At 47.1% G+C, this 18,301-nt stretch overlaps 1 protein-coding gene across 3 annotated transcripts; it reads left to right on the top strand.

The window, feature by feature from the left end:
• The first annotated feature begins 3,272 nt into the window (after positions 1–3,272).
• Positions 3,273–17,988, top strand: LOC131592209 (ankyrin repeat and SOCS box protein 13-like). 3 transcript variants are annotated; one of them, XR_009280536.1, is made up of 7 exons: positions 3,273–3,531; positions 5,725–5,912; positions 12,025–12,175; positions 13,307–13,441; positions 14,442–14,633; positions 15,865–16,162; positions 16,802–17,988. XR_009280536.1 is itself a non-coding variant. In XM_058863578.1 (7 exons), exons 1-7 carry the CDS (start codon positions 3,297–3,299, stop codon positions 15,990–15,992), a joined length of 984 nt encoding a protein of 327 aa, XP_058719561.1. In that variant the 5' UTR covers positions 3,273–3,296; the 3' UTR covers positions 15,993–17,988. The 3 variants fall into 3 exon arrangements, 2 of the variants coding, with proteins under 2 accessions (XP_058719561.1, XP_058719559.1); XM_058863578.1 differs by having other exon boundaries at positions 3,273–3,428; positions 3,474–3,531; positions 15,865–17,988; XM_058863576.1 differs by having other exon boundaries at positions 15,865–17,988.
• The last annotated feature ends 313 nt before the right edge of the window (positions 17,989–18,301 follow it).

Consider the following 18,301-nt stretch of genomic DNA (forward strand, 5'->3'; position numbering starts at 1 on the left):
ATCCAAAAAGATAAAAAATGATGGGGAAGGGGCTGAGGGGATCAGGGAAGGGATTTTGAGGGGATTGAGGGAAGGCTCTGAGGGAGATGGAGGTGAGGGAAGGGATTTAAGGAATGGCGTGAGTGAAAGAGGGAATGAGGGAAAGAGGGAATGGGAATGAGGGAAAGAGGGAATGAGACTGAGGGAAGATTCAAAACAAGAAACTGAGGAAAACCACGAGGACAGAAGAGATAAAAAATGATGGGGAAAGGCCTTGAGGGAAGGAGCTGAGGGAAGAGCCAAGATGAGAAACTGAGGGAAAACACTGAGGGGCAAGGAATGAGGTGAGGGAAGGGATTTAAGGAATGATGTGAGGGGTGAGGAAAAGAATGAATGGGGGAAAAGGGACTGAGGAAAGATCCAAAAAGATAAAAAATGATGGGGAAGGGGCTGAGGGAAGGCCCTGAGGGGATCAGGGAAGGGATTTTGAGGGGATTGAGGGAAGGCTCTGAGGGACAAGGAGGTGAGGGAAGGGATTTAAGGAATGGCGTGAGGGGTGAGGAAAAGAAGGAATGAGAAGGAGACTGAGGGAAGATCCAAAACAAGAAACTGATGAAAACCACGGGGCCAGAACAGGTAAAAAATGATGGGGAAAGGCCTTGAGGGAAGGGGCTGAGGGAAGAGCCAAAATGAGAAGCTGAGGGAAAACACTGAGGGGCAAGGAATGAGGTGAGGGAAGGGATTTAAGGAATAGGATGAGGGAAAGAGGGAATGAGGAGACTGAAGGAAGATCCAAACTGAGAAACTGAGGAAAACCTCGGGGCCAGAAGAGATAAAAAATGAAGGGAAAGGGGCTGAGGGGGCCAAGGACGGCGATCCCTGAAGTCCCTTTCGCTGGTTCTGAGTTGCCTCATCCCAGTCCCAAACCCTACATGGAACAGAAGAAACAGAAAATCATTTTTAGGGTTCACCAGAAACACCCAAAACACCTCAAAGGGTGAATGTTACAATCAATTTTGGAGCAGGGATATCTGGACTCACCCGACCTCTGACACAGGAGCTCGTAGGAGCTCCCTGTCCTGAGAGCTCCAGGTGCTGCTGCCCAGTGAAAAAAATGAATTCAGAATGAATTTCCAAAATTAATTTGGAAGAAAAAGTGATTTTTTTGGGGCAGGGCACCATATATAGCGAATTTCACAGCAAATTTTCCAGATCCATGGGTTTTTCTAGTTGCTGCTGGCAGAGAAAAAGCTGGAATTGTTGCTGAGACAGAAATATGTTCCTGGTTGCTCTTTGAAGGGGGAAATCAACAGCCTCGAGCTCAGAGATGTGAGGAGATTCTGGGGAATCCCAAGAGCAGATCTGCAGTCAGAACATCCCAGTTTCCACCTCCAGTGGGATCATTCCCATCCCAGTATTCCCAGTAATCCCATCCCAGGAGCCCCTGCACCCCATCCCAGTGTCCCCAGTTCCCCCATCCCAGTGTACCCAGTTCCCCCATCCCAGTGTCCCCAGTTCCCCCGTCCCAGTCCCCCCCATTCCCCCATTCCAGTATCCCCAGTATCCTCATCTCAGTCCCCCCCATTCCCCAATCCCCATTTCCCATCCCAGTATCCCCAGTATCCCCAGTATCCCCATTCCAGTACCTCCAGTATCTCCATCCCAGTATCCGCAGTATCCCTGTTACCTCTGTCTCTCTTTTCTTTGCCTCCTTTGGGCTCAATTCTCTGTGGATATATCTTTTCTTTAGTCTCCCAGCCTCCTCTGGGCTGAATTCTCTGTGAATACAGTTCTTCTCTAATTCCCCAGCCTTCTCTGGGCTGAATTCTTCTGGGATCCTCCCTCGTGGGGAGTTCCACTTATCTCAGTTCTCATTATTTGAAGTAAACTCTCGAGCTCGTTAGAATCTTGTTTCTCGTGTTTATTGCAGGATCCTCACAAAACTTAACAGGTTTCTCTAGGCTGGTTACAAGGTTAATCTTTGCAATCTGGTACATTTCTTTTTTCTGATGGTACAAACAAGGCCTTGTGGCACACTTCGTGTCTGATACACAAAATGGCCCCGAGCTACGCAGCTCTTTTATCTTTATACTTATTTTTATCCAATTAACAATAGACACGTGTATTATTTTTCTTAATGACCCAATGACCCATCACCTCTGTGATGCACTGTGACATTTTCTATCCAATCACTAACTTACCCAAAAACCTCCAGGAGAAGGACATGAAGAAGAAAGAAGAAGGACAAGAGACAACACTCTAAATCCTCCATCTTGTCTCCTGTTCTCTAAACTACTTTTTCACCCAGTGATTTAAGAAACTTTCTAATCTACACACCTACCTTTCTTATCTAACTTTAACATTTGTTTTCATGTATCACTATGAAAACATGCTCATGAATTTCATGTTAGATGAAATTCAGTGTTCTCTTGGATCTCAGAACTAAATATTAAAAGCAAGGGCACACAGTCTGTATTTCAGACTCCCAACAATCCCCACCCATCTCCCCAGTATCTCCATCCCAGTCCCCCCAGTTCCCCCACCCCAGTCCCCCCAGTTCCCCCATCCCAGTATCCCCAGTATCCCCTATTCCCCCAGTATCCCGTTCCCCCATCCCAGTTCCCCCAGTATTCCCAGTTACCCCATCCCAGTATCCCCAGTTCCCCCATCCCAGTATCCCCAGTATCCCCAGTTCCCCATCCCAGTTCCTCCAGTATCCCCATCCCAGTTCCCCCAGTATCCCCAGTATCCTCACCCCAGTATCCCCAGTTCCCCATCCCAGTTCCTCCAGTATCCCCAGTTCCCCCATTCCAGTATCCTCAGTATACCCATTCCAGTATCCCCAGTATCCTCACCCCAGTATCCCCAGTTCCCCATCCCAGTATCCCCAGTATCCCCACCCCAGTCCACCCAGTTCCCCCACCCCAGTATCCCCAGTATCCCCACCCCAGTCCCCCCAGTTTCCCCATCCCAGTATCCCCAGTATCCCCACCCCAGTATCCCCAGTTCCCCCATCCCAGTATCCCCAGTGTCCCCTGTTCCCCCAGTATCCCGTTCCCCCTCCCAGTTCCCCCAGTATTCCCAGTTCCCCCATCCCAGTATCCCCGGTATCCCCAGTATCCCCAGTATCCTCACCCTAGTATTCCCAGTTCCCCCATCCCAGTATCCCCGGTATCCCCGGTATCCCCGGTATCCCCAGTATCCCCACCGCGCTGTCTTCCGGCACTACAACTCCCGGCGTGCTCCGCGCGGGCCGCGCAGCCGCAGGAGGCCCGAGCCGCGGGACGAGGCCGCAGCGGCGGCTCCGGGGCCGGGCCATGGCGAGCCCGGGCTCGGGCAGCGGCTCCGTGAGGGACGACACCGGGGCAGAAGCGGGCTCCGTGCGGGACGACATCGGGGCAGAACCGGGCTCCGTGCGGGACGACATCGGGGCAGAACCGGGCTCGAGTAGCGGCTCCGTGCAGGGCGACATCGGGGCAGAACCGGGCTCCAGCAGCGGCTCCGTGCGGGGAATCGTCGGGGCGGACCCGGGCTCCGTGTGGGGCGATATCGGTGCGGACCCGGGCTCGGGCAGCGGCTCCATGTGGGGGACACCGGGGCAGAACCGGGCTCCGTGTGGGGGGACACCGGGGCAGAACCGGGCTCTGTGAGGGGTGACTGAACCGGGCTCCGTCTGGGGTGAAATCGGGTCAGAACCGAGCTCCGTGTGGGGTGAAATCGGGTCAGAACCAAGCTCCGTGTGGGGTGAAATCGGGTCAGAACCGGGCTCCGTGAGGGATGACTGAACCGGGCTCCGTGAGGGGTGACTGAACCGGGTTCTGTGAGGGAGAGACTGGGGCAGAACCGGGCTCCGTGTGGGGGACACCGGGACAGAACCGGGCTCCGTGAGGCGTGAAATCGGGGCAGAACTGGGCTCTGTGAGGGGTGACTGAACCGGGCTCCGTGAGGGTTGACACCGGGGCAGAACCGGGCTCCGTGTGGGGTGACTGAACCGGGCTCCGTGTGGGGTGAAATCGGGCAGAACCGGGCTCTATGAGGGGTGACTGAACCGGGCTCCGTGTGGGGTGAAATCGGGGCAGAACCGGGCTTCTTGAGGGGTGACTGAACCGGGCTCCGTGAGGGGGACACCGGGGAGAAGCGGAGAGGAGCCGGGGGACGTAGCCGCTCCGGGAGCCCTCAGCAGCTGCTCGGAGCGCCGGGTTCGGGGGGTTGTGGGATGGGTTTGGGGCTTGCAGGGTGATTTTGGGGGTCAAAGTGTGGTTTTGGGTGTTAAAAAAGAGCGTTTTGGGAATTAAAGGATGGATTTTGGGGGCTGCAGGATGGTTTTGGGTATTAAAGAGTGATTTGGGGGCTTCAGGATGGGTTTTGGGGCTGCAGAACGCTTTTGGGGTTGCAGGATGGTTTTGGGTCGGGGGTTAAGGGTGAGTTTGGGGGTTAAGGATGGGTTTGGGGGTTAAGGATGGGTTTGAGGGTTTAAGGATGGGTTTGAGGGTTTAAGGATGGGTTTAAGGATGGGTTTGGGGTTTAAGGATGGATTTCGGGTTAAGGATGGGTTTGAGAGTTTAAGGATGGGTTTAAGGATGAGTTTGGGGTTAAGGATGTGTTTGGGGTTAAGGATGGGTTTAAGGATGGATTTAAGGATGGGTTTGGGGGTTTAAGGGCTACAGGATGGTTTTGGGAACGAGCAGCCTCTGGCAAGGAAAGGGATAAGAGGATGCTCTTGGGACAGCGCGAGGACACTGGGAACAATCCTTGTCCCTCCCTAAATTCCCTGTTCCTCCCTAAATTCCCAGGAAATTATCTGTGTTCCTCCCTAATTCCCTGCAGTGCTGTGGGATCAGAGCTGTGGGATCAGGGCTGTGGGATCAGAACTGTGGGATCAGAGCTGTGGGATCAGGGCTGTGGGATCGGGGCTGTGGGATCAGAGTTGTGGGATCAGGACTGTTTGATCAGGGTTGTGGGATCAAGACTGTGGGATCAGAGCTGTGGGATCGGGGCTGTGTGATCAGGGCTGTGGGATCAGAGCTGTGGGATCAGAGCTGTGGGATCAGAGCTGTGGGATCAGGGCTGTGGGATCAGAGCTGTGGGATTGGGGCTGTGGGATCAGAACTGGAATTGGGACTGTGGGATCAGGGCTGTGGGATCAGAGCTGTGGGATCGGGGCTGTGGGATCAGGGCTGTGGGATCAGAGCTGTGGGATCAGAGCTGTGGGATCGGGGCTGTGGGATCAGAGCTGTGGGATCAGAGCTGTGGGATCCGAGCTGTGGGATCAGAACTGGAATTGGGACTGTGGGATCAGAGCTGTGGGATCAGGGCTGTGGGATCAGAACTGGAATTGGGACTGTGGGATCAGGGCTGTGGGATCAGAGCTGTGGGATCGGGGCTGTGGGATCAGGGCTGTGGGATCAGAGCTGTGGGATCAGAGCTGTGGGATCGGGGCTGTGGGATCAGAGCTGTGGGATCAGAGCTGTGGGATCCGAGCTGTGGGATCAGAACTGGAATTGGGACTGTGGGATCAGAGCTGTGGGATCAGGGCTGTGGGATCAGAACTGGAATTGGGACTGTGGGATCAGAGCTGTGGGATCGGGGCTGTGGGATTGGGGCTGTTCCCACCTTGGAGCCGCAGGTGCCCAAATCCCAGCCAGGCCAGTATCCCTCCAGGATAACCCAACCCATGCCGTGCCCACCTTTTCCCCACAGTTTTCCTGACTGAATCCCTGACTTTTTTTCCCTGCTCTTTCCCAGCTTTCTGGGCCGACCGCACTCCGGTTCACGAGGCCGCGCGGCGCGGGGAGATCCGGCAGCTGCGGCAGCTGATCGAGAGCGGCGCCTGTGTCAACGCCCTCACCTACGACTCCATCACACCCCTGCACGAGGCCAGCCTCAGGGGACAGGCCCAGTGCGTCAAAATGCTCCTGGATGCGGGGGCTCAGGTGTGTTCCCACCCCTGATCCCTCTGGGAATTCCCTGGGATCCCTGCCCGGGGGGTCTGGATCGCCCCGGAAGCGCTGGAGGCAAAAATTGGGTGAAGGTTCTGGATGGATTTGGTGTGGGTTTGGGTCTTTGCTCTGAGAATCTGGAGAGTGTCCAGGGAAGGGGCTGGAGAATTCCTGAGGGAGCTGGGACGGGGCTGGAGAATTCCTGGAGGGGCTGGGAAGGGGCTGGAGAATTCCTGAGGGAGATGGGAAGGGGCTGGAGAATTCCTGAGGGAGTTAGGAAGGGTCTGGAGAATTCCTGAGGGAGATGGGAAGGGGCTGGAGAATTCCTGAGGGAGCTGGGAAGGGGCTGGAGAATTCCTGAGGGAGATGGGAAGGGGCTGGAGAATTCCTGAGGGAGCTGGGAAGGGGCTGGAGAATTCCTGAGGGAGTTGGGAAGGGGGTGGAGAATTCCTGAGGGAGATGGGAAGGGGCTGGAGAATTCCTGAGGGAGCTGGGAAGGGGCTGGAGAATTCCTGAGGGAGTTGGGAAGGGGGTGGAGAATTCCTGAGGGAGCTGGGAAGGGGCTGGAGAATTCCTGAGGGAGTTGGGAAGGGGCTGGAGAATTCCTGAGGGAGATGGGAAGGGGCTCATCCCAGAGAAAAGGGGGATCAGGGGGAATTTCTGGCTCTGCACAACTCCCTGCCAGGAGGGGACAGCCGGGGGGCATTTGGGATCTTATTCCAGGGAACGGGGACAGGAGGAAAGGGAACGGCCTCAGGATGGGCCAGGGAATGGTTGGGTTGGGTTGGGTTGGATTTCAGGGAAAATTCCCACATGGAAAAGGTTGTGAAGGGTTGGAATGAGCTGCCCAGGGCAGGGGGGAGTCGCCATCCCTGGAGGAATTCCAGAGCCCTGTGGATGTGGCCCCTGGGGACAGGGAAGGGCTGGGAATGGTTGGATTCCATCCTAGAAAGTCTTTTCCAGCCAAAACAATTTCCTGGATCCAGCAATCCCATCCCAGCAGGGAAGGAGCTGGGATGATCCCATTCCCAGTGGGATTTGTGTGGGAGGCCGAGCCAGGCTCACACCCAGGGGCGATTCCAGCTGGGAATTCCATACTGGGGATCAACTCATTCCCTGATCCCATTCCGAGCTCGAGCTGTCCCAGGGGATATTTACATTGGAGTGAAAATTCCAGCTGGGAATTCCATACTTGGAATCAGCTCCCATTCCCTGTTCCCGTTGTGAGCTCCAGCTGTGCCAGGGGATATTTACATTGAATTAAAGGGAAAATTCCAGCTGGGAATTCCATACTCTGAATCAATTCCCATTCCCTGATCCCGTTCTGAGCTCGAGCTGTGCTGGGGGATATTTACATTGAATTAAAAATTGAAAATTCCTCATGGAAAAAGGCAGGAAAAGCTGAAATATCCGGAGCAGGGACAGATTCCACATTCCCAGAGAGATTCCATCCCATCCACATTCCCACAGAAACCATTCCCGACCTTTCCCATCCCAAAATCCCAATGGAGCTTTTTTTTATACATTTTTACATATTTCTATATTTCTAATTTATATATTTTATATATTTATATATGTAAATATATATTTTATATATATATTTATATATATGTTTTTATTTTTTGTTTTTATGTATTTTTATAATTTATATTTTTTATATGTTTATATATAATTTATATATTTTATGTATTTATACAAAAATACATTTATACACTTATAATTTATGTATTTTATATTTTACACCTTTCTATATTTATGTATTTTATATTTTTTATTTATACAGTTCTATATTTCATACATTTATGTGTTCATAATTTATATATTTACATATTTTTATATTTATAAATTTATATGTTTATTAATTTATATGTTTATATATTTATAATTTTTTTATTTATAATTTATAATTTATTTATTTTTATATGTATATATTTTATATTTATATATATTTCTATATAACATAATTTTCTATCATATAAGATATATATTTGTATTTATATATTTTTGCAAACATGTTTTAATTCTATATATTTTAATATATTTATGTATTTTATGTTTATATGTTTATGCATTTTTATATATATTATTTATAACATATAAATTACCTCAATTATAACTAATAATTTTTTTTATTTATAAACAAATTATAACTAATAAATTTTTATTTATTTATAAACAAATTATAACTAATAATTTTTTGGTTTTTTATATACAAATATTACAACAGAATCAAACCAACACGAGAAGAAGCAGAACAATAACAGCAATTTAACAATAATAGTAAAATAATAATAAATTTAAATAAATAGCAATTTAATAATAAATAAAAATAGTAAATTTAGTAATAAATTTAAAATAATAGTAAAATAATAATAGCATTAATTCCATCAGTTGTGAAATACATAATATAAATATAAATATAAATAGTAATAGTAATATAAATATAAATACAAATACAAATACAAATATAAATATAAATATAAATAGCAATCTAATTAATAACTAGTAATTTAATAGTAAAATAATAATAGCATTAATTCCATCAGTTGCCTTATATATTATAAATAGAAATAGAAATAGAAACAAAGCTATCAATATTGATATCAATATCAATTTTGATATCATTAATAATTATAGTAATTTAACAGTAAATTAATAATAGCATTAATTCTATCAGTTGCCTTATGTATATAATAAAAATATCAATATCAATATTATCAATAATAGTAATTTAATAGTAAAATAATAACATGAATTCCATTAGTTGCTATATATATAATATAAATATAATTATAAATATAAATAGCAATATTACTAATAACAATAGTAACATAACAATCGTAATTTAAGAGTAAAATAATAATAGCATTAATTCCATCACTTGCCTTATATATATAATAGAAATAGAAATAGAGACTAAACTATCAATATCAATATTGATATCAATATCAATGTCAATATTGGTATCATTAATAATAATAGTAATTTAATAATAAAATAATAATAGCATAAATTATATCAGTTGTATGTATATATAAATATAATTATAAATATAAGTATAAATGTAAGTATAAATATAAATATCAGTATCAAGGTCAATATCAATATCAATATTGATATCATTCATAACAATAAAAATTTAATAGTAAAATGATAACAGCATTAATTCTATCAGTTCTATTATATATATAATATAAATATGAATATCAATATTAACAATAACAGTAATTTAATAGTAAAATGATAGCATCAATTCCATCAGTTGCCATATATAAACATAAACATAAATATAAATATAAATATAAATATAAATATAAATATAAATATAAATATAAATATAAATATAAATATCATTAATAACAATAGTAATTTAATAGAAGAATAATAATAGCATTAATTCCATCAGTTGTCAGATATATATATAACATAAATATAGGTAAAAATATAAGTGTAAATATGAATATAGATATAAATATAAAAATAAATATAAACACCGATATAAAATATCAATATCATTAATAATAACAGTAATTTAGTAGTTAAATAACAATAGCATGAATTCTATCGTTTGTCATATGTATGTAATATAAATATAAATACAGCCCAAAATATCAATATAAGTATCGATATCAATATCAGTATCACTATCAATATTGATATCAATACCAGTATCGATATCGATATAAATATCAGTATTTATATCAATACCAGTATCAATATCGATATCAATATCAGTATCTATAGCAATATCAGTTTCAGTATTGATATCAATACCAGTATCGATATCAATATCAACATCAGTATTTATATCAATACCAGTATCAATATCAGTATCTATAGCAATATCAGTTTCAATATTGATATCGATACCAGTATCAATATTAATATCTATATCAATATCAGTATCAGTATCAATACTGGTATCAATATTGCTTTCAGCATCGATATCAGTATCAATATCAGTATTGATATAAATACCAATATAAATATTATTACTAGTATCAATATCAGTATCAATATCGGTATCAATATCAGTATCAATATCAATACCAGTATCAATATCGGTATCAATATCGATATCAATGCCAATGTAAATATCAATACCAGTATCAAAATCAGTATCAATATTAGTATCAATGTCACTATCAATATCAATACCAGTATCAATATCGGTATCAGTATCAATATCAGTACCGATATCAATACTAATATAAATATCAATACCAGTATCAATATCAGTATCAGTATCAATATCAATACCAATATCACTATCCAGTATCAATATCAATATTAGTGCCAATATCAGTATCAATATCAACATCCATATCAGTATCAGTATTAGTACTGATATCTATATCAGTATCAATACCAATATTGATATCAGTATCAATATCGATATCAATACTGATATCAATACCGATATTGATCCTGTCTGTTCAGGTGGATGCACGGAACATCGACGGCAGCACTGCTCTGTGTGACGCCTGTGCCTCGGGCAGCGTGGGGTGTCGATATCAGTACCAATATCAAAATCGATGATATCAATGCTGATATTGATGATACCAATACCAATATCAATACCAATATCGATATCAATACCAATATCAATGATATCAATACCAGCACCAATACCGATACCAGTATTGATCCTGTCTGTTCAGGTGCACGCTCAGAACATCGATGGCAGCACTGCTCTGTGTGACACCCGTGCCTCGGGCAGCGTGGGGTGTCAATATCAATACTGATATTGATATCGATGATATCAATGCTGATATTGATGATATCAGTACCAATACCAGTACCAATACCGATATTGATCCTGTCTGTTCAGGTGGACGCTCGGAACATTGACGGCAGCACTCCTCTGTGTGACGCCTGTGCCTCGGGCAGTGTGGGGTCAATATCAGTACCAATATCAGTATCAATATCAGTACCAATATCAGTATCAATATCAGTACCAATATCAGTACCAATACCAATACCGATATTGATCCTCCCCGCTCAGGTGGACGCTCGGAACATTGACGACAGCACTGCTCTGTGTGACGCCTGTGCCTCGGGCAGTGTGGAGTGTCGATATCAGTACTGATATCAATATCGATGATACCAATGCTGATATTGATGATATCAATACCAATATCAATACCAATATCAATATCAATACCAATATCAATTATATCAATACCAGTACCAATACCGATACCAGTATTGATCCTGTCTGTTCAGGTGGATGCTCGGAACATTGACGGCAGCACTCCTCTGTGTGACGCCTGTGCCTCGGGCAGCGTGGGGTGTTGATATCAGTACCAATATCAGTATCAATGATATCAATATCATTACCAATATCGATATTGATGATATCAGTACCAATACCGATACCAATACCGATATTGATCCTCTCTGTTCAGGTGGACGCTCGGAACATCGATGGCAGCACTGCTCTGTGTGACGCCTGTGCCTCGGGCAGTGTGGGGTGTTGATATCAGTACCGATATCAGTATCAATGATATCAATATCAGTACCAATATCAATACCAATGATATCAATACCAGTACCAATACCAATATTGATCCTGTCTGTTCAGGTGGACGCTCGGAACATTGACGGCAGCACTGCTTTGTGTGATGCCTGTGCCTCGGGCAGCGTGGGGTGTCGATATCAGTACCAATATCAGTATCAGTGTCATTACCAATATTGATATTGGTGATATCAGTACCAATACCAGTATCAATACCGATATTGATCTTGTCTGTTCAGGTGGACGCTCGGAACATTGACGGCAGCACTCCTCTGTGTGACGCCTGTGCCTCGGGCAGCGTGGGGTGTCGATAACAGTACCAATATCAATACCAATGATATCAGTATCAGTACCAATATTGATATTGATGATATCCGTACCAATACCAGTACCAATACCGATATTGATCCTGTCTGTTCAGGTGGACGCTCGGAACATTGACGGCAGCACTCCTCTGTGTGACGCCTGTGCCTCAGGCAGCATGGGGTGTTGATATCAGTACCAATATCAGTATCAGTACCAATATCGATATTGATGATATCAGTACCAATACCAGTACCAATACCGATATTGATCCTGTCTGTTCAGGTGGATGCTCGGAACATTGACGGCAGCACTCCTCTGTGTGACGCCTGTGCCTCGGGCAGCGTGGAGTGCGTGCGGCTGTTGCTGGCGCACGGTGCCAAGGTGAACCCTCCGCTCTACACGGCGTCACCGCTGCACGAGGCCTGCATGAACGGTACGGGCTGGGGAGCGGGATGGACGGGGAACTTCCCGGTGGGAAAGGGATGGGAAAACTTCCCAGTGGGAAAGGGATGGGAAAACCTCCCTGGCTGGAAAGGAATGGGAAAACCTCCCTGGCTGAGCAGGAAAGGGACGGGAAAATCTCCATTTTTCCCTGCAGAGACCCCTCTGATCCCGTTTTTCCCATTTCTGATCCCAGTTTTCCCAGGTTTGATCCTGTTTTTCCCTGCAGAGACCTCTTCATTTTCCCTGGATAAATCCCGTTTTCCCTGGCTAAATCCCCTTTTCCCTGCCTGGAATTACTTTTCCATGGATAAATCCCCTTTTCCCTGGATAAATTTCCTTTTCCCTGCCTGGGTTCCCATTTCTTCGTCTGGATTTCCTTTTCCTTGGATAAATTTCCTTTTTTCTCCTTGGATTCCCTTTTCTCTGCCTGGATTTCATTTTCCCTGGATAAATTCCCTTTTCCCTGCCTGGAATTACTTTTGCATGAATAAATTCCCATTTCCTTGGCTAAATCCCCTTTTCCCTGGATAAATTTCCTTTTCCCTGGATAAATTCCCTTTTTCTTGGCTGGAATTCCTTTTCCCTGCCTGGAATTCCCATTTCCTTGGATGAATTCCCTTTTCCCTGGATAAATTCCCTTTTCCCTGGATAAATCCCTTTTTCCCTGGATAAATTCCCTTTTCCTGGCTGGAATTCCTTTTTCCTGGATAAATTCCCGTTTCCCTGCCTAGAATTCCTTTTCCCTGCCTAAATCCCCTTTTCCCTGGCTAACCCCCATTTCCTTGCCCAGATCCCCTTTTCCCGGCGGGATTTTCCTGGTGGGATTTTCCCGGCGGGATTTTCCTGGTGGGATTTTCCCAGCAGGATTTTCCTGGTGGGATTTTCCCGGCGGGATTTTCCTGGCAGGATTTTCCCAGCAGGATTTTCCCGGTGGGATTTTCCCGGCGGGATTTTCCCGACGGGATCATCTCCACCACCAGCGGGCGATCCCTCGGAATCTTTCTTAGATCCCCTAAGGAGCCCTCCATTCCCCAGGGTGAATTCCCAGCCGGAATTCTCCCGGGGCCCCTCGAGTCCGTTCCCGTTTTCCCATGGGATTTTCCCGTTTTTCCGGCCGCAGGGAGCTCGGAGTGCGTGCAGCTCCTCATCGACGTCGGCGCCAACCTGGAGGCTCACGACTGCCACTTCGGGACCCCGCTGCACGTGGCCTGCGCGCGCCAGCACCTGCGCTGCGCCAAGCTGCTGCTGCAGGCGGGTACATGCCGCGTTCCCGGCGTTCCCGGCGTTCCCAGTGACCTTCCCAGTGTTCCCGGTGTTCCTGGTGCCCTTCCCGGTGTTCCTGGTGTTCCTGGTGCCCTTCCTGGTGTTCCCAGCATCCCTCTGCCATTCCCAACCTTCCCAGTGTTCCCAGTGCCCTTCCCAGTTTTCCTAGTTTTCCTGGTGTTCCCGGCATTCCCGGTGACCTTCCCAGTGTTCCCGGTGTTCCTGGCATCCCTCTGCCATTCCCAACCTTCCCGGTGTTCCCGGTGCCCTTCCCGGTGTTCCCGGTGTTCCTGGCATTCCTGGTGTTCCCCGTGCCCTTCCCGGTGTTCCCGGTGTTCCTGGTGTTCCCGGTGTTCCTGGCATCCCTCTGCCATTCCCAGCCTTCCTGGTGTTCCTGACATTGCCAGCATTCCCAACATTCCCAGTATTCCTGGTATTCCTGATGTTCCTACCATTCCCAGCATTCCTGGCCGGCATTCCCAGCATTCCCAGCCTGCCCAGCCTTCATTCCCTGCTGGATCCCTTTCCCCACTGGATCCCGTTTCCACCCAGATCCCTTCCCTGCTGGATCCCATTTCCCCCCTGGACCCTTTTCCTGCCCAGATCCCGTTTCCCCAGCTGGATCCTGCCTGGATCCCTTTCCCCATCCAGATCCCCTTTCCCCCCCGGATCCCATTTCCCTCCCAGATCCCCAGATCCCAGATCCCGGATCCCCTGATCTCAGCTCCATGCCCTTTCCCCCCTGGATCCCCCCGGATCCCCAGATCCCATTTCCCCCCTGGATCCCAGCTCCCCCCAGATCCCATTTCTCCCCCAATCCCGGATCCCGGATCCCAGCTCCCCAGATCCCATTTCCCCCCCGATCTCGGATCCCCAGATCCCATTTCCCCCCTGGATATCCCTGGCTCCCCAGATCCCATTTCCCCCCCAATCCCAGATCCCCGATCCCAGATCCCGGATCCCGGATCTCCAGGTGTTTTTCCTGGTTCCAGGAGCGCAGGTGAACGCGGCCAAGCTTCACGAGACGGCGCTGCACCACGCGGCCAAGGCGCGCTGCGCCGCCCTGGTCCGGCTCCTCGTGGAGTTCGGAGCCGACGTCAACGCCCGCGACAACCGCGGCCGGAAACCCTCGGACTACAGCGGGAACGGCGGAGCCGCCGCACGCTGCTTCCAGTTCTACGAGAGTGAGTGGGGAAATTCCCACTTTTCCCGGGAATTCGGGAAGAGACGCGCGAAGACGGGGGTGTGCTGGTGGGGGGATGGGAAGGGTTGATCCCAGGGATTGTCTGATCCCGAGGATAGGCTGATCCCAGGGATTGATCCCAGGGATTGATCCCAGGGATTGTCTGATCCCAGGGATTGTCTGAGCCCAAGGATTATCCGATCCCAGGGATTGTCTGATCCCAGGGATTGATCCCAGGGATTGTCTGATCCCAAGGATTATCCGATCCCAGGGATTGTCTGATCCCAGGGATTGTCTGATCCCAGGGATTGATCCCAGGGATTGATCCCAAGGATTATCTGATCCCAGGGATTGTCTGATCCCGAGGATTATCCGATCCCAGGGATTATCCCGTTTTTCCCCATTTTTCCCCATTTTCCCTGGTTTTCCCCATTTCTCTCCCATTTTTCCCCATTTTTCCTGACCGGTTTCTCTCCCATTTCTCTCCCATTTTTCCCATTTCCTGACGTTTTTCTCTCCCATTTTTCCCTCTATCTCCCCATTTTTCCTGACCTGTTTCTCTCCCATTTCTCTCCCATTTTTCCCCGTTGCTTTTCCCCATTTTTCCCATTTCCTGACGCGTTTCTCTCCCGTTTTTCCCCGTTGTTGTTTTTTCCCGATGATTCGTGACGTTTTCCTCTCCTGTTTTTCCCTGTTGGTTTTCCCCGTTGTTGTTTTTTCCCATTTCCTGACCCATTTTTCCCTGTTTTCCCCATTTCCTGACGTTTTTCTCTCCCATTTTTCCCCATTTTTCTGTTTCCTGACCCATTTCTCTCCCGTTTTTCCCCGTTGTTGTTTTTTCCCGTTTTTTCCTGACCCGTTTCTCTCCCGTTTTTCCCTGTTTTCCCATTTCCTGATGTTTTTCTCTCACGTTTTTCCCTGTTTTTCCCGTTTCCTCACCCATTTCTCTCCCATTTTCCCATTTCCTGACCCGTTTCTCTCCCATTTTCCCATTTCCTGACCCGTTTCTCTCCCGTTTTTCCCCATTTTTCCCATTTCCTGACCCATTTCTCTCCCGTTTTCCCATTTCCTGACCCTTTTCTCTCCCGTTTTCCCATTTCCTGACCCGTTTCTCTCCCGTTTTCCCATTTCCTGACCCGTTTCTCTCCCATTTTCCCGTTTCCTGACCCGTTTCTCTCCCGTTTTCCCGTTTCCTGACCCGTTTCTCTCCCGTTTTTCCCGTTTTCCCGCAGGAACTCCGCTGTCCCTGGCTCAGCTGTGCCGCCTGGCCGTGCGCCGAGCCGCCGGCCAACGCGGGCAGCACAAAATCTCCAAGCTGCAAATCCCGCCCCGGCTCATCCGCTTCCTCTCCTACGACTGAATCCCGGGAATCCCGGCAATTCCAGAGGATTTCTCCTTCTCTTCTACCTCCCCCACCCCCAAAAAAATCCGCGTTAATTTCATTGGAGGCGCTGCTGTGACCGGGATTGCTCAGGAATTCCTCTTTTCCCTTGGAATTTCCCCCGGGTTGGGAATTTCAGGCTCCTCCGGGTGGATTCCCCTTCCCGGATTTTCCCGGATTTCCTCGGTGGGATCCAGCCAGGGGGGAGGGGGGAGGGGTAAATGTGGAGCGGGAATCATTCCAGCTGGGAATTCCACGCTCCGGAGCCGCTCGGCAGCTCCGATCCCATTTCGATCCCGATTTTCCCTGCAGAGACCCCTCTGATCCCGATTTTCCCATTTCAATCCAGATTTTCCCATTTCTGATCCAAATTTTCCCATTTCTGATCCCATTTATCTCCCATTTTTCCCATTTTGATCCCATTTTTCCCATTTTTGATCCCATTTTGCTCCCATTTCTGATCCTGATTTTCCCATTTTCATCCCATTTTTCCCGTTTCCGATTCCATTTTTCCCATTTCTGGTCCCGATTTTCCCATTTCTGATCCCATTTTTCCCATTTTGATCCCGATTTTCCCATTTCTGATCCCATTTTTCCCATTTTGATCCCGATTTTCCCATTTTGATCCCATTTTTCCCATTTCTGATCCTGATTTTGATCCAATTTTCGTCCCATTTTTCCCATTTTCATCTCATTTTTCCCATTTCTGATCCCATTTACCCATTTTGATCCCGTTTTTCCCATTTTCATCTCATTTTTCCCATTTCTGATCCCGATTTTCCCTGCAGGGCTCATCCATCCCCTTCTGGCTGATCCCAGCTGGAATTCCAGGATTTTTGGGAACGACCCGGGACACTTTTCCCAGGAGGGGAAATCCTTGGGATCGGATCCCACCCTCGGGAATAACCCCGGGACAATTCCCTGGGAATCTGGGAATTCCCTGATTCACCATTCCCTGGGGGCTGGAGGCCAGGAATTTTGGGAATTTTGGGAATTTGGGGCTTTTTCCAGGAGCATCCAGAGGAATGTTTGTCCCATTCCCAGCCCTTTCCCTGATCCCGGATTTGATTCCTCCTCCCTCAGGGTCCAGCGGGAGATTCGGGAATTTCGGGATGGATTTCCCCGCTCTGGAGCTCTTTTCCCAATCCTGGAGCCTCTCCCGGGCTTGGGATTGGAATTCCCAGCTGGAATTCCCGGCTGGAATTTTGTCCTTGGATGTTTGAGCCGGAATTCTCCTCCCCCTTCCGGATTTTCCCTGTTTTTCCCGCTAATCCCGGAAAATCGCGGAGCTTCCTGACGATCCCTGCGGAACCCCCGGAATCCGCCGGGAACGCGGAGCTGGAGGAGTTTTATGGGAATTCCTTTTCCCTTGGATCTGTTCCTCCCCTTTCTCATCCTGAAAAATCCCAAATCCTGCCGGTCCCATCCCCCTTTTTGGGATTCCCACAAATCCGGAATTGTGGAAGCTCAGGGAAGCCCCAAAAGTGATTTTGGGGATTTTTTATTTTGTGGGATTCATCCCTGGGAATGGCAGGAAAGAGCTTGGGTGGGAGAATTTAGGGATCCCAAATTCCCATCCTTGAATCCCAAATCCCTTTTAGGATCCCAAATTTCCTTTCCAGGATCCCAAATTCCCTTTCAGGATCCCAAATTCCCCTTTCAGGATCCCAAATCCCTTTTTAGGATCTCAAATTCCCTTTAAGAATTCCCAAATTCCCTTTTAGGATCCCAAATCCCTTTTCAGGATCCCAAATTCCCTTTTAGGATCCCAAATTCCCTTTTCAGGATCCCAAATTCCCTTTTAGGATCCCAAATTCTCATTTTAGGATCCCAAATTCCCTTTTCAGGATCCCAAATTCCCTTTCAGGCATTTTTCCCAACCCTCCCGACCCCGGTAAAAGAATGGAATTCCAAAATCCAGGTTTTCCTTGGAAAAGCAGGAAGATTCCAACAATAAATTCCCGAATTCCGTGGATTTCGCCTTCGTTTTTCCCGGATTTTTCAGTTCGGGGTTTTTTATTTTCCCTAAAATCCCTTTAGGAATTCCTGGAGATGGGAATGGGGAGAGCCCCGGGCTGGAATTCCAGCCTGGAAAAACGGGAATGGTTGGATTTGGGCTGTGGCCCCTCCTGATCCAGGGATTGCTGGGAATAATTCCATGGATCTCATTCATTCATCCCATTTATTCCATTAATTCCATTAATTCCATTCATTAATTCCATTTATTATTTCCATTAATTCCATTCATTAATTCCATTTATTCCATTAATTAATTCCATTTATTCCAT

This window comes from Poecile atricapillus, chromosome W, assembly GCF_030490865.1.
Source record: "Poecile atricapillus isolate bPoeAtr1 chromosome W, bPoeAtr1.hap1, whole genome shotgun sequence".
NCBI lineage: Eukaryota > Metazoa > Chordata > Aves > Passeriformes > Paridae > Poecile > Poecile atricapillus.